Source organism: Vanessa tameamea, chromosome 6 (genome assembly GCF_037043105.1).
Source record: "Vanessa tameamea isolate UH-Manoa-2023 chromosome 6, ilVanTame1 primary haplotype, whole genome shotgun sequence".
Lineage (NCBI taxonomy): Eukaryota > Metazoa > Arthropoda > Insecta > Lepidoptera > Nymphalidae > Vanessa > Vanessa tameamea.
Window position 1 is genome coordinate 7,876,767 of NC_087314.1, and position 16,242 is coordinate 7,893,008.

Here is a 16,242-nt window from a genome sequence, read left to right on the forward strand (position 1 = left end):
TGTGGACTGTAATAGCAGACCCAATAACTTTAAATAAGAAAAAAAAAACATTCGTTTCTATGGTAACTAAATATTGACATGCTCCGTTACTATAGAAACCATTTAATAATAAAATTTTATAATATACGATTAGATAGTTCACGTGTACACAGTTATCTTTCTTGTTTTTTATGGATTTAGTTGTTTTAAAAGATGAGTCAAGAAGCGCAACCTAAAAATGTATCCAACCGAGATGTTCAGCCTGGTTTCTGTTCTGCAACTTGCACCGATAGGGCAAGTCTTCAACAGGAAATAAATAAGTCTGAACTAATGACATCGGATCTGTTTCACACTTGTAACCTGCCGAAGAGATTTGAGCATCCTCGTAAGTAACACATATCTCCAGTCTCCAAGGATTTTTCTATTTATACAAGACAATTGAGATTGCCTAATTATTAAGTATATTTCAATTTTACGAACCTGTTTTAATATGATACATTTATATGTATTTTTTTATAGTAACATAAATTCTTATCTAATCTGTTAATTCATATCGTGCAAGGTTTGTTGTCTTCTTAACATACAAGGCATCTATGTATTAATTTTATGTGCTATATGTGTAAGTATCATGCGGGCTGTTTATTGACTAAACATCGGAGCAATGATCCCTTTAATTCATTCGACTCTACAGTAAAAAACCTAACTTATGTTAATATATTCTGCAGTTCTAATATTAAAATGTTGCCGCAGATTGGTTCAACGGATATGGATGTCAAGTTAGTAAGCAGCATCCATTTTACAGAACGTCAGCGAGCGAATACGGATGGTATCCGCCTGGTAATATTTCATATTTCTTTAAATACCATATTAAATATAAAATTAAGTATATTTTAAATAAATAAATTTATCTCACAGATTTCAAATAAAATTTTGTTCTATTTTCGAACGGTGTGTAAAATCTCGTTGACATAAATTTTCAAAAATCCTTTACTTAGCAAATTTAAAATGTATTGTGCTCATACGACTTATAGGCTGGCACTCGGTTCCCTCAGTGTATTTTCCAAAAAACCAAGAATTTTCTAATTTTCTGGCGGGTGCAGGCATGTACCGCAACTATTCACTCAACACATCGAAGGATCCGTCGCAGTTGAATTAAGTTTTTAATTTAATGAGTTAGAAGATAGTGATCAATTGAAATAATTTATTAATTTTAAGCATGACGCACAATTGCACTGTTTTGTTTTAATTGTTTAAGCTTAACATTTTATGTTTAAATGTAATAGTTATATAATAATTTATGTTGTAATTAAAGAGCACAAAATAAACTTGTCACCATATGTTCCAAATGTTTTATTTAAAACACCTTTCTGAATTGTTGCACTGTTGCCATTCTCATCTTATTAGTGCCATGGGCAAAAGTTTGTGCTGTTAACATAAATTTTCATGAAATCAATATACTGAACTTTGCTTCTAAATATATTTTTGTAACGTCACGTCCTTTTAAAAACGAATTTACAAAAATTGGACATTAAAGCCATTAGCAATTATTGTTTCTTGCGGAGTAATATAGTTGTATTAATATCCCATTTCAACCATGGATATTACATTATTCAGTGTGACCTAAGGGTTTTTTTTTTGTTAAGCGCCAATAAATACCATTATCGCATAACGAGTCAACAATCCCTATAATGGCGAAACAACAAACAATTAATCAAAGATACATTACAAACATTGACAGAGCGCCTTTTTTTTGCAATGTTGTAAATTATAAGGACAAGACTTAAATGTTAAACGACATATTGTGTTAAAATAATGTTAATATGTTCGCAGGATACTACTCGGTGCCTTCTGTGTTCTTTCCCGCCGGTCAAACCTTCACTAACCGTCTCGCAGCCGCAGGCATGTATCGCAACTACAGCCTTAACACTGGCATGGATCCCGTTGCCTACCGTTAAATGTTAACTTTTAAAACATTTTAATATTAATTTTCTATTTATTGTAGATGATTTTATATCAAACATTTAAATAATATTTTTAACAATTTTTTTTCAAAGCTATACCATTAATTGAATTTCTAATTCTGAATAATTTTTTTTAAAGTTTCTTTATAAAAGATAACAAATAAAACTCAATCATTATTGACTTACCAAAAGAGGTATTTATTTTAATATATTATTTATTATAATATAGATTAACATGCATTCAAATTCCATTATAATATTACATTCGAGTAGACATGGATGTCACTTGAGACGTAACAAAAGTATCAAAAAGATTTGAATCAACCAATTAATTAGTCTCGTCTGTTTCTGTCTGAAGTTTAATTGGCGCAAAAACACACTAATATAGAAATATTTTAAATAATTTTGGAAGGATTGCTTTTTTTTTTAATAATATACCTTAGTACAACAATTTTTTATACTTATGAAATAAAACTTAAATTTAAATAGCATATGTTAAGAAAGTCACCGTAAATAATAAGAAACCGTGACATACATGTCTCTATTACATACTGACCGAAGACTATCACGAAAAAATTAGGACTCTCTTCATTCCATTACACATTCCCGCTGGTAGGTCTTTACAAAGACGTTTCATAATCAATTATGTAACCATATTTGATCGCGACAAATCTTACGGCCACATTACATATAAGTAAGTATACATTGTATAACTTGTTTAGCAACAACAACAACAGCATTAAATTTAGTGTTTATATTATATATCTTAATTATAATAAACGCAGAACAGTCTAATATAAAATTAATATAGTCGATACATCAAAAACTCAACGATATTTAATGATTTAACGTACCGTGGTATCATTATATATTTTTATTATAGTCATCTAATTGCGCATTTCATAATTTAATTATAGCTAAAGTATTCGTGTTAAAATTCTGCTACGAGTGCGTATATAAATATAATCTAAGTATTATAGGATGTACGGTTTAATATCAAAGCTTTAACAATACATATACGTCCAACAGTGTGGGAGTTATCCGAATTCCGAAAGGAATAGGAATTATAAGCAATTATAATTTCCTTCTAGCGTTTGCAACGTACATCTCTACGCATACATATATTATATTCGTTGTATTGTAACAAGTGAAGTGGTTTTAAATGAATATGTTTTTGTTGATTGACTATTGAGTTTTATGTGATGCAATCGTTCGATCCGTCAAACGTTTTTCAATTAAACATTCGGATATGTTTCTATTAATAAGCTACTGATATTTGCTATATAAAGCTTAATATTAAATTGATTTTAATAAAATAGTTTCTATACTATCAAAGCGCAGTATATAAGATAACGATTCAATAACAACATAGTTTTCCTTCGATATGACGCCACGAACATTAGCTTTCGAACTTTCGCAAAACGTTTTCGCTGTGCAAAACAAGGTACGTTTCAAAAACATTACCTGTTTAAAATTAATAAGAAAATAAACTCTTCTCAGAATGTGATATCGCTACGGTTAAACAACGAACCGTCACTAAAATTAATGACTAAGCATGACTCTAAATATATTGCGTAAGAAAACACACAAATACAACAATACTACTTATAGCTACGAGATACAACTAGTAATAAGATATATAAAATGTGGATAAATTTTTGCTTTCATCAATATTGTCTTAAATAGCATTGCTTATATCATTCCGTCCAGGATTTTCTACGTCCACTGACCGTCCCTACTGAGGTAACACAGCTCGTAACATATATATTTGATTAAAGGGATAAATGGTATGGAGTAAAAATTGTTATATTCATTTAACATGTCATAAATAATAATCGGTTACTTTTTTCTAAAATTTTGGGTGCAGGGAGATTTAATAACAAGTTAACAAGTTTTGAATTGTGTATATTCTAATAATATAAGAAGAATAATGTGAATATTCTTCGTATTTCGCAAATAAGTTTATCTATAGATTAAAAAATTATGTTGTGTTTACAAATCTTAAATAATTTGTTAATATCAAAACACGTCATTTACATTTCACACCTTGGTTTTATGAAATACTTTAATTTTATCTTTCACCGTTTTCCAGTTCAAATATCGTCGATTTCAAAGCCTTTATATAGAACACTAGCAATATCATGAAATTGAAATTAATTCTGAAGTTATGTAGAAAAATGTGCCACACACTACATCAAACTATCATGTGCCACGAACGTTTTAATAGCACACTAACAAAGAATTAGCAAGTTCGCTACATTAGTTATAGGTATTCATAGTTCTCTCTACTTTATGAGTGCAAGATGCGAGTTGCGACGCACAACGCATCGAACGGGTTCGATCACAATGTAGCTCAGTTGATTCGTACTTTTATAATAAACTTATTGTAAAAAATCTATCATTATATTACATTTAAACTATTCTTACGGAATCTGTAGTACGACTTCGCATCTATGTCAAATTGTAAACTTTATTACTGGTACGTACAAATTTACTCTATATTTACGATCGTAGGTAGAACATAAATAAATAAACATTTGATTTTAATTATTCAACTAGCAACAACTTTTAGTTTTGGTTAACATTGAAGTAGAAATTTTGGACTCTTTATGAAATTATTCTAACGTTGGATATTTTTGACTTCATTTCGAAAATTTCGATTTTACATGGGCCTTTAGTTTGTTACGAAACTCGTTCTGGCGTATTCATTTTTTTTCTACTTCCTCAATTGAAGCCGTTTTACAAAATCAGATCACGAAAACTACGTCGATACCGCTGTTTACAAAGGTTAGCATATGAAAGGCCAAATTAAACTTAAAACCGTTATCGGAGTCGGTTTTATTCGCCCAGTGTGATAGACCTGCTGCTGTGTTACATATCTCCGAATATTCCCGCGAAAGTCTTGCGCAAGTTTTTCATAGTGTCCTCTGCGTCTTCGGTAAGCGTGGCGCTGAGTGAGCCTTGCCTTGCAAAACCTCCGCGTGCGCTTGTTCCGGCGGCGGACTGAGTCTGCGCTTGTGCGCCAACCGCACCCGCGACTGCACTGCCCGTGCTAGGCGCTCCTGATGCGGACGATACGGTTGAGGATTGAGAGACTGTAGATGTTAAAAATAATTATAAGACAATATCAGGAAAGTGGTAATAATTCACTTAGACTAAGAGACTCGCGTAAACTACACAATAAAAAAAAACACTTCATCTTTGATTTTATACGTAATTGCAAAATAAGACATATATGTTACATGTTCTATATGTTTGGAAACATACACGTTATAAGGAACTGTAAAAAAATACGGTTTGTTTAATATCTTATATCACGCTATTGATTTCAGTAAAAAATAGCTAATTTGAAAAAGTTCATTCGTGGTAAGATTCTTTCAATTTTCACCTTGGGAATCGCGGCGAGTGAGCGGTGGTGGTGGCGGTTGAGAGGGTTCCGCGGGTATTGGTGGCAGTGGGCGATCGATGCTGGTGGCAGTAGCTAGAGGAACGGGGGGAGGTACACTTGGTGGACCACCCGGCGCTCCTACGCGGTCTTCAGGTGATGCTGCGCCGCTACCGGACACGGAGCTCCGGGAAGTAGTCTTGGTAATGCCAGGTCGGCACACCGACTGAAAGCAGATAATTGTGGTTAAAATTAATTATCAAATGTTGCAAAATATGATTTGTTCTTTTTATGTTTATATTTATGAACGTTCAATTTAAAGTACACTACACTGCAAGAATACTAAAATTAATATCGCCTACGTATGCATGCTGGCATTTGTTCATTCCTTTTTTTTTGATAATTGAGCCTATATCTTTATAAATGATTAATAGTACCTGTTTAATTTAAACTTAAATTAAAAAATAAATACAAATATTTTCTTTGGCAAATTTGACATATTTCATTGAGGAAAAATGAATACCTGCATCCGTTGGAAGACAAGTTCTGAAAGATAACGCCGGTCCTCCTCTTGAGTATCTCCCATGAAGGAAGTGGCTGAATCATTGAGCTCAATGATATGTTCGCGACCGTCCTTCCCGACAACCAGCTCCAAAGCGCAAACTTCAAGGCCTCCAAATATCTCGCTCACCTAAATATATATTTACATTACTAAAATATTCATATCAATCATGATCTTTTCCAGAGCATAGAAAACATTGAAATCTATGAATTTTATACTATTTTACGAGTAAAGATACGAAAATTAATATTCTTTGTTATACCTCATCGATCCACATTTTGTATCTATCGTTCATGCCAATAGCTTCAAGCATTGCTGATCCTTGATTAGTTTTCCAATTACCGGATATAGATTTGCGCCTAAAAAGTTTAAAGTTAATATTACAAAACTTGATTGAAGTAAATGTGGAGTACACTAGTCGCGTGTAGCGCCTGCGTGAAATATGTGATTATATTGCTACAGAACGAATTCTTATATTCCGTCAGGCGAATTATTTAATAATAGTACGTAGTCCATTTTTGTAATGTATGTTGTGCAATATAATACTTATGTACGTATAAACATAGAACCCCAAGTTAAGGGTTATCCAGTTTTCAGGGTACTTTAAGTTAAAATTGTACGTTTTTCTCTTTTTGTGTTTATACAAGTATAATGTTTTATTTTTATATAAAAAGCAAAGTGGTTATTTTAATATATATATAATGTTGTTTGATGATTTTAATTTCATTGTTTATAAAAAGTATTTATTACTCACATGAATGCCTTGTAGTTGGTACCAATTTTTTGAATGTGGATGTCATACTTAGCGTCGATATATGGCTCCACAGTGCAGTACGTTCCCAACATAGCGACTACACCTGCTATATCCTATAAAATCGATAATTTTAGAATTATATATTATTATACTTCCAAAGGATACCCTCTTTTACTATAGGCCAAAAAATTTCAATAAAAAACATTAAAAATAGTAAAAGTATTTTATCGTACATTTGCTATGTTTGTGCAATAACACTTAATAAAAATGAAGAATTTAATTGTTGTTTAATTGACATTTTTTAAAAACAATGTCGGTGAAAATTTACCATAGAAACGATAAAGAAAATTCTACCAAATTAACATTACACGCGATAATTCTTCCATATATATCAAAGCCATAGAAATACATATATAACCTTTTTGTATTTTATAAGAGCATTCTGTCTAAAGTAATTTGACAGTCAGACAGACATACCTTAGAAAAATCACCCACAAAGTAACAACATATATTTTTAATAATAACAAATGATATTTTAGAGATTTCTTATGTATAATTTTCTTATTATATTTGCTCATTATTTTATTTTAATACAATAACATAAATATTCCTAAACAATTATATCATTATAAAATATGATAATTCATAAAGATTCAAGGTTGACAATAAGAAAATATCGAATAATACATTTATTTGTATCTAATCTTAAACGTGACTGCGGAACAAAGCGTCTATAGAGCATTATCAGTCCATTGTACGGTGCAACTGAAACTGCAGTTTGCAGATAATGGGTATAAATGTGCAGTGGTACCTGGAAGTCGGCCAAAGAGTCCACTTTCACCTTGGCCACGCCGCTGTGCGCGTGCCCGATCTTGATCACCACTGGAAACTTCGGCGCCGTTACCTGCTCGACAATCAGATTTCCATTTACTATTTCCACTTATTGTAAAGACAAAAGGTCATCGTATGTTTAAATCGTGATGCAAATCAGGCTTAAGGATTCTGTTTTGCACGACCACACTTCATGATGTAATTTCATCTAGTTGTAATCGTGACGTTTATTTTGATTTTATGAAATGCTAGCTAATTTTTGGAGTGAGCTGCAATGAAAAAAATGTACATTTCTCGCATTACTTTAAACGTTTACGTTTAATCATCGGTTTAACAAATCGTGAACGCATGGAATACGATAACAAACAAGCTTATATATAAAGTTATCGAAGTAAAAACCAAAATGATATGTTATTTATACTTAAGTAAGTATAAGTTAAGTAGTTCATGCCTAGATGCAAATACTACGTTTTATAAAATAATATAAAACAAGCCTGCTGCCGTGGGAATAAATATCATAACGTCAACAAAAGTATGAGGAAAATCATTGAATTTTGTTAATTTAAAGTAGAAAATTTTCAAGCTCTTTAATACCTAATTTTACAAGTGTATGAAAAAAACATTTGCAATAGCAAAGTAATTAAGAAATCCATAAATTAAATATATACAGTTATTTAATTGGGGGAATGAGCAAACTTTAACTGAGATGTTTGATTACACTGTATATAGCGTTAGTATTAACATTCATAAATTACCTGTAGACTATTATCAAAGTAACTATTAATAGCCATTACTTCATAATGAATAATAGCAGTACAGCTAAACTCTATTAATACTGTAATTATTTTGTGAACCATTAGTGTGTCGATAGGTTTTTATTATTCATAAATTACACATTGATTTATAAAAATAATAATATATAAAAAAAAAATTCTTATCTTTTTGTGTTACATACACTACAGGGTTTTGTGTGTGCGAATGTGCACCATTTAAAAATATATAGAATCTCGAAATCATGAGATCCATGGCTGTATCACAAAAACGATAAAATAGGAAAAAAATATATAAATTTATTTTAATTATATATTTAGAATGTAGATATATCTATTTTGTAATTCTTAGAATTAAAACTCGCAATTAACGGACCGAAACAGCCCAGATAAATTAAAATTCGCAAAATGGAATAGACGCAAGTCTTTGTAGATAGAATTATTAATAAATTATAAGATATGTACATAGAATCTCTAACTATAAATTACATAAATAAATATTATCCAATTCCTACTTGCAATAAAATGTAATTTCTGTTCGAGTTGGGGAAAAATATTTTGGTAATGTATCTCTACAAAGTAAAAGATAAGAAATTATTTTATTCACAGGAATTCCTTAAGCTGCACAGACATAGAACTAAGCCATTCAGTTTTTTTTGGCGGGGAATTTCCATATGGTTCGTGTTATCAAGTACGGAACATCAATAAGATGCTATTTAAAATTACATATAGTTTCTGAGTATAAACGAATGTTAAAATTTCTATTTTAATAAAATCTATTTTACCGCAAGAAAAACAAGATAAATAAAATAAATATTCTTCTCGATATCTTAACTAATATAATAAATGTGAAAATGAGCTTGTCTATTCGTTTGTCACACGTTCACACCTTAACTACTCATCAGATCATCATGAAATTTTGCATACATGTTGTCAAGATACAGAAAAGGATATAGGGTAAAACCCGTTCCCTCATCCTCGCAAAATGGCGAATTTTTCCTAGAGAAATATAATAATTCCCAACATTGTTAAACTTGTAAAATAACGGATACAAAGTAGTCATAACAATCGATTCGAGAAAATTTCATTTGCGTACGTATGTCAGATGGTTATGCAATATTAGCACAGATTCAATAATATCTATCATTTTCTAAATCGAGACCGTTGACGGTCGATAAATTTCGAATAAAAATGATTTTATTGTTATAGCACTAACTTGTGCCGAATGCATTGGTTTAATATCATTTTAGAGAACATTTCATAAATCATAGTTATTTCGCAATCCAAAAAAAAGGCACATCAAAACTATGCACGTTTTGAATTTCCCATTTCCAGTCAAGTACAAAATTGCTAACACCAGGATTCTAATACATAAGATACGTACCACGTGACAAATAATAATATTTGAAGGATAAGGAGTTTTAAATATTAAATGAGTAAGACAAATACTGACTGTTGAATTTTGTAAACGAATTTATATCTTGATTCAATAACAGTCGTTGGTTATTGAATCAAGATAACTGTATTGTTTTATAATTTTATATAAATCCATTAAAATTAAAAAACAATATAACGTGTTCACTGAAATATTAATAAGCATTTATCACAAAGCAAAATTATATTCATTAGATGTACAAAGGTACAGAAGCACTAATAAAAGTCGAAGACAAAACTGAAGTAATGTAAAAAAAAATTTAAAATGTCATTAAAATGATGTGCTTATAGTTATTTACGTATAAATTTTAACAGGGTTACTGTCACTATGAAATGGTTTTCAATTTAAAAATTTAACAACTTCTGTTAGTTCTTCTGTGGTACATTTAAGCTCAACATGTTCCAATATAAATCGACAGTTTAAAGATAAAATATAAAAGCTTTAGTATTGCGTAATAATAATAGTTAAATACTGGTATAATTCCTACTGCTTTCTAAAAAAGATGATTAATTGTATCAAAAAAAATTATGATGATGTTTCTTTTCATATTGACGTTACTTAAAATACATTTTCCCCGCTTACTAAGTTTTCTTGTAGATTTCTTAAAGTTAAAGTTATATTTCGAATCATAAATATATTCATAAATTAATATGCCTTAAAGTAACGTTACTTACGATAAACGATAAATCTCAGTTGCGAAAAAAAATAATAATACAAAAGTCATCTCAAATACGTAATAAAAACCAATAGTTTGTCGAAAACATGAACACGACTCTTTGTATTATTCAAACCAAAAGTAATTTGTATTATTGTCGTAAATGTAAATCTTTGAAAATATTCTATTATAATTTGCATTATGCATGTAGCTCATAACGTCGCAGTTTGTTAATCGATTTAATAGATGAAATCACTATAAGCAAAACAACATTAACGTCGAACATAATACAAATACTTACATAACCAATTAGTGATATCTGATATTAATTACATTGAAATTAAAAACAACAATTAATTAAAGAGTATTTTTCAAGAATTTCATAACTTATTTATGTGATTATTAGATTCCTTACACCTTGTGCGATTGAAGTTTGCTATGAATTCGATATTTTATGACGTTGTTTTTAAAGCAACGGAGGCGTATTCGTGGGTGGCTTTCGTTCAAGTGTTAGATCCCATAAGACGTACTGCACAGCATGTGCCGGCTCGTGCTGATGACGCATCAGGGCCTGTCAACTTCGAGAAACAGACATCAGCGCATTGTGTATATTACTATTTATGGCTTGCCACAAGTCGTGTATAAAGGCATCTAGTGATTAAACGTCGCCGTCAACTCGATCGTAACATCCTTTGCGTTCGTGTTTACGCATTGTTACGTGTCAGACGCATCGCTCTTGAAACGTAAGGGGGTATTTTTGTATGCAAAGGAATGATGAGTAACTTTTTTTGCACTTGACCACATATTTGTATAATGAAATCATGGCGTAATTTCTATATGAATAATTTTAACAGAAATGTCAAATGTGGTAGTCGAATGGCGCCGCGGTGTTGATCAGTAATAATTTGCACCATAACAAGAATATTTATCTACTGATCAATCTATATGATAACTTTGCGGCGTCTATGGAAGCATTCAATTCAAATATCAATACCGTTGCTGACAATAATTCTTAATGACTATAAGCAGGCGAAGAATAGTATTGCACAAGATGGCATACATTGTGTTCAAAGGACAAGACAATTGTCATTTATCACTATAATGACTGCCTTTGATGTTATCTTTCCGCCATACGAGTAGTATATAATAAGAGCGCACAATTATAAATTGACATCGCACTCTAATAGTTATGTAGATGTTATCTAATCGCTGGAGTTAAATGAGCAAGTTTGCCTGTATTACGAGAATATGAACTCATTACGACTGCTATTGACCTTACCCAAGGTGAGTGCTATGTTCATCGACAAAATTAACACCTTCATGCCGTTTACATTTTCAATTCGTGAATGATGTGGTAATAAGAGAATCTAATACATTAGGCGCCAAGATTACTGTACAAACAAACATAATTCTCGATTTAGTTATCTATATATACATGTAAAAGGCACTGTCCTGACTGACTATCAACGACAGGACATGGTCTGTGGAACGTTTAAAGAATCGTCTGTTTTTGAATTTAGAGAAGTACAAGTCTTTGTATGAACCGGGCTTGCAAAATTTAATTTTAAGTATGAGGAACCAAAAGACACATTACTTGTCTGTAAAGACACTTTTATATTCTAGTCCTTTTTTAATCCTGTATTTTATAATTAATTAAATTTAATAAAAATTAAAAAGTTCGATACATGTAAGCGTTATTAAATGCAACAGCGTAACACTAATACTAGTAAGACAACCTATCAATTATGTTTCCATCAATGTAAATGTTTTGATGCTAATAAATAAATATTATAAAAATTAATATCCTATTAATACAATCGAGATTGGCGTAAAAGATATTTAAATAATAAATACATATTCATTCATTTATACAATACAATATAAATCATATTATGTAATTTATTCTTTATATCGTTATAAATAAGCTCTATAATAAATAACTGGTAAAAATTAATAAAATAAACAAAGATTAAATATTGATGTTTTACAAATTATCACTTGTTATAATGGAAGAGCTACTACGTTCGATAGCACATTATTTTCATAGCGTAGTTATTGTAATGAAAAAAAAAACACAAAATATGAAATTATCTAAAGAGGTTTGTGTTAAAAGGTTTTGATTACCTACTTCGTTAATTTAAAAAATAATTGAAATTTAAAAAAGAACAATCTTTTATTTATGCTGAGTTGTAATCATCAATCAATCAGTAATACACGAGTATCATCAAGAGCTTAGAACAACTGTAAAATCATAAGGTAAAAGATCGTAGATAATAGAAATATCTTAACCATGATGATATGGTTTGGTTAATGGTTAAGTATGTTGAAAAACAACAGTTATTATTATTTTTTTTATTTATTATTATATCTTGATGTTGTTGCATGAAGAACAAGTGGGTTGATAGATTTTAAGGATTTGTAGTTTATGCTGTAGGTTTTATATGTTGTTTTTTATCCTGTGGTATAAAATTTTCTTCAGTTCTAGTTATTTCTACATTATGTTCTGAGCTTTAATATACAATTAAAACATTTATTGTTGTATGAACATAATATTAATTGTTACTAGAAGTTTATTTATTTCCTTAAGAGAATATTAAATTTGAAAACATACTTATACAGTTAATTGTGAATTTTTATAATGTAACAACTATCCAATACATTTTTAATCAGTACAAGACTCTTTTACTCTTTGATTGTTGTTGAAATCCTTAGTGCAATTTGCAAAACTAATTGTGCCAGAATCAAAAAATAAACAATTTCCAATTACTTTAAAAAAAAATTAAACTATTTTTAATAATTGGCGATGTAAGGAATAGCGGGTAATTCGTACAGCGCCACCCACCCGTCAAAAAGAAGTTGTGTAAAGGAGATTTTGTTTATCATATATCAATAATTAACATCTGTAGATGGACGTCTGATTCTGAGTTTAACTTATCATTTTAAGATAACCTTATCGCAAATGTTAATTTAATGTCGTGACAATATTATAATACTTAATATTTTCTTATCGTTACAGTTTCTAATATATAAATTTATACTTTAATTCAGTATGTGTGTACACTGTACATATTATTTTTAATACTCTTTCTTAACGTAATTAATTAAAAACAGTTAAAATAAAAATAAATAATTTATAATCAATGTGCTACCGAATTTTACAAGACGATAAATGAAAATTTGATAAATTAGGAGGCACGAAGGACCTAGACTCATTGAAGTGGATTGTGGTAAAGAAAACATTGCATCGACAAAGCCCGACCCAAATTGATAAGAACAAGAGGCATCCACAAACACACGTGCAATGTGCAAGGAAATTAATTAGTAATGTTTACTCTACATATTAATCATTATTATTGCACGATGAATAACGAACTAATTTGAGATCGCTATACATTTTAAAGTATTTCGAAATATATCTGTAGGAAAATACTGCTACTGTAGATTGTCACTATGGAGCCGAGATGGCCCAGTGGTTAGAACGCATGCATCTTAACCAGTGATTGCGGGGTCAAACCCAGGCAAGCACCGTCATATACTTAATTTGTGTTTATAATTCATCTCGTGCTTGGCGGTAAAGGAAAACATCGTGAGGAAACCTGTGTCTAATTTCAACGAAATTCTGCCACATGTGTATTCAGCAAGCTGCATTGGAGCAGCGTAGTGGAATATGCTCCAAATCTTCTCCTCAAAGGGAGAGGAGGCCTTAGCCGAGCAGTGAGTAATTTACAGACTGTTAATGTAATGTAAAAAGATTGTCACTACTACTCCGAAATTAGTATTGTTTGGTACCTATCTAGTAATTGTAACAGCGAGTAATTGTTACACCGATGGGCTTCTCTCCTGTTCTCTAAGAAATATGTAAAAATTAAAATATGTAGAATGTCATTAAAAACATTCATGTTTTTTTGGTTCGTTCTGGTTTCTTCACGATGCCTTATGTCACCGCCAAACATAAGATGAATTGTACGTACTAATTCAGCATGGTTGTTTTTGCTTGCATTTGATCTCGCGATTTTTTGGTGGCCCACTTGAATAGTAGGAGCGTTAGTGACACCATAAAAAGATCAAGTGGACCACAACAAAAACTACTATCTATTTTACTACCCACAGAAATGTGATACTTGAAATAATTATAGAAATAATGTATAAAAGATAGTCATTCCGTAGTTTCTATTACACAATGATTATTACACAATAATAGGTAACATAAATATACTGTCAGGTCAGTACCCTAATGATGATATAATTTGCTTAATTTAGGCAAAGAAAATAATTCAAAATGATCATGTTGATATTTTGTCTCAGAGAGTTCGCATCCACGTACTTCAGAGGTACATTCCAAGTAACTGTCGTTGCAAATTGTTTTATACAGATAGCTATCGGGATCAGTGTAGACTTTGTGAACGGCTTAAGTTTCAAGCGTGTACTTCGAAGTGCCAACTCCGGTGGATTCTCTTGTTTACATCGGACGCGATTCGCTGATGTCATGCGTAAAATCTAATTGTGATGATTCATCTACTTTTACCGCGATGCACCGATAAGCGATGTATCCTGCGTGTGTGATATCACGGCGAGTCCCTCGGCATACCAAGTCCCACGTGTTACTGAAGTTATTGATGGCAACAGTGGGCGCATAATAACTGGTCCGACTCAACGAAACGTTCAAACCGTTCAGTCACTGATTGCCCGCAACGGAGAGCGCGTGTCGTTGTCGAAGCGAAGCCGGTATTGCGCGGGAGCACACACGATAAACATTTTATTACCTAGTTTACAATAGTTCAATCTAAACTGGACCTTTAATAGTGAGTTATAGTGTGTATCCCAGAGATTTGGATAATCAGAGATCAAAACTGAAAGTGAAACTGAAATATCGACGTGCGCAGGTGCAATGTTTACTTATTATATTATGTTGTTTATTTGTATCACATTGGTTGTACGCATAACAGTAATTATATTTTAATACAATTGAAATATATATTTTTTAATATATCTGATATTTATATCTAATATTTATAAAAGATATATTTTTTATGAATTAAAAGAAATTATTTTCCAGGCGGACATTTGAAACGGTGTCTTGAAAATAAATTGCTGATTTAATCGTAGCTATGTATTGCTTGTAAAACAAACGTGACACATTTTGTAAACATCGTTAGCGTTTAGTTAGCGTCCTCACACGATAACTACGGGTTAACTGCGTCCAGGTTTAGAATAGCTCTCACGTTAAATAGGTTAGACTTGCCAATAATAATATTAACGCATTAACAAAAATCTTTACATTTGTAATTAATATTATTTATTTTATTTATTAAAGCTGGCGTTATATTATTATGTGAATAGTAAGAAGTCTATTCAATTATTGATAAAGGCTACTAAATATTTATAATATTGTTTTTCTAATTGAATTCTACTTCCATATCAAACGAACCATTAAGATTGTTGGTAATAGACACGAAAATCTGGTTACTTCTGGTTACGTTAAGTAATTGATGAAAGAAAAAAAATGTATATATTTTATATTCCACGTATGTTAGTCCAAATGATCCATATGTTACATTGAAACATTTATAGTAACATTTTACTGTTCGCGGTTCGGCAAAAGTGCAAAGACCAGAGCCAATAGAGGTGAAGGAAGAGTGTCGTTAACACACTGCAGGACCCACTGTGCTCTATTGATTAATAAAACGACTTTATTGCATAATGACTTTGTTGTTAACTTGTAAATATAACCTTCCCGTATAGCTTTCGGATGTAAATCGTTCGTACCTATTATTATGTTTACTAAAATTATGTTACTTTGAACAAATTTGATGGAATCGTTCTATATATTAAAAGATTTATTAAAAGCCGACAAATAATTTAGTTACTTGTCTGATTGGTTACGTTTGCCTCTATTAATAGTAGTATTTT

The 16,242-nt window shown here is 30.9% G+C and overlaps 4 protein-coding genes across 5 annotated transcripts in view; 2 read left to right on the forward strand and 2 right to left on the reverse strand.

Annotated features, from left to right (window-relative positions):
• Positions 1 to 16,242, reverse strand: part of LOC113393218 (peptidyl-prolyl cis-trans isomerase G-like) — a 149,292-nt gene that overhangs the window by 52,318 nt on the left and 80,732 nt on the right. The gene's annotated exons all lie outside the window — the stretch shown is intronic.
• On the forward strand, positions 68 to 2,101 carry LOC113393297 (uncharacterized protein). 2 transcript variants are annotated; one of them, XM_064215234.1, is made up of 3 exons: positions 68 to 364; positions 730 to 816; positions 1,011 to 1,294. In XM_064215234.1, exons 1-3 carry the CDS (start codon positions 193 to 195, stop codon positions 1,133 to 1,135), a joined length of 384 nt encoding a protein of 127 aa, XP_064071304.1. In that variant the 5' UTR covers positions 68 to 192; the 3' UTR covers positions 1,136 to 1,294. The 2 variants fall into 2 exon arrangements, with proteins under 2 accessions (XP_064071304.1, XP_026485897.1); XM_026630112.2 differs by lacking the exon at positions 1,011 to 1,294 and adding an exon at positions 1,810 to 2,101 and having other exon boundaries at positions 75 to 364.
• The window catches only part of LOC113393600 (synapsin), a 60,960-nt gene continuing 49,386 nt past the window's right edge, over positions 4,669 to 16,242 (reverse strand). The window contains exons 10-15 of the mRNA XM_026630576.2: positions 7,453 to 7,545; positions 6,642 to 6,754; positions 6,150 to 6,246; positions 5,849 to 6,016; positions 5,329 to 5,551; positions 4,669 to 5,035 (exon numbers count right to left, since the gene is read on the reverse strand). Of these exons, the coding sequence (XP_026486361.1) occupies positions 4,812 to 5,035; positions 5,329 to 5,551; positions 5,849 to 6,016; positions 6,150 to 6,246; positions 6,642 to 6,754; positions 7,453 to 7,545 (918 nt within the window). The 3' untranslated portion in view covers positions 4,669 to 4,811. The remainder of the gene's footprint in view (positions 5,036 to 5,328; positions 5,552 to 5,848; positions 6,017 to 6,149; positions 6,247 to 6,641; positions 6,755 to 7,452; positions 7,546 to 16,242) is intronic.
• LOC113393603 (tissue inhibitor of metalloproteinase) overlaps positions 14,927 to 16,242 on the forward strand; it is a 37,500-nt gene continuing 36,184 nt past the window's right edge. The window contains exon 1 of the mRNA XM_026630583.2: positions 14,927 to 15,215. The gene's annotated coding sequence lies outside the window, so the exon portion shown is untranslated. The remainder of the gene's footprint in view (positions 15,216 to 16,242) is intronic.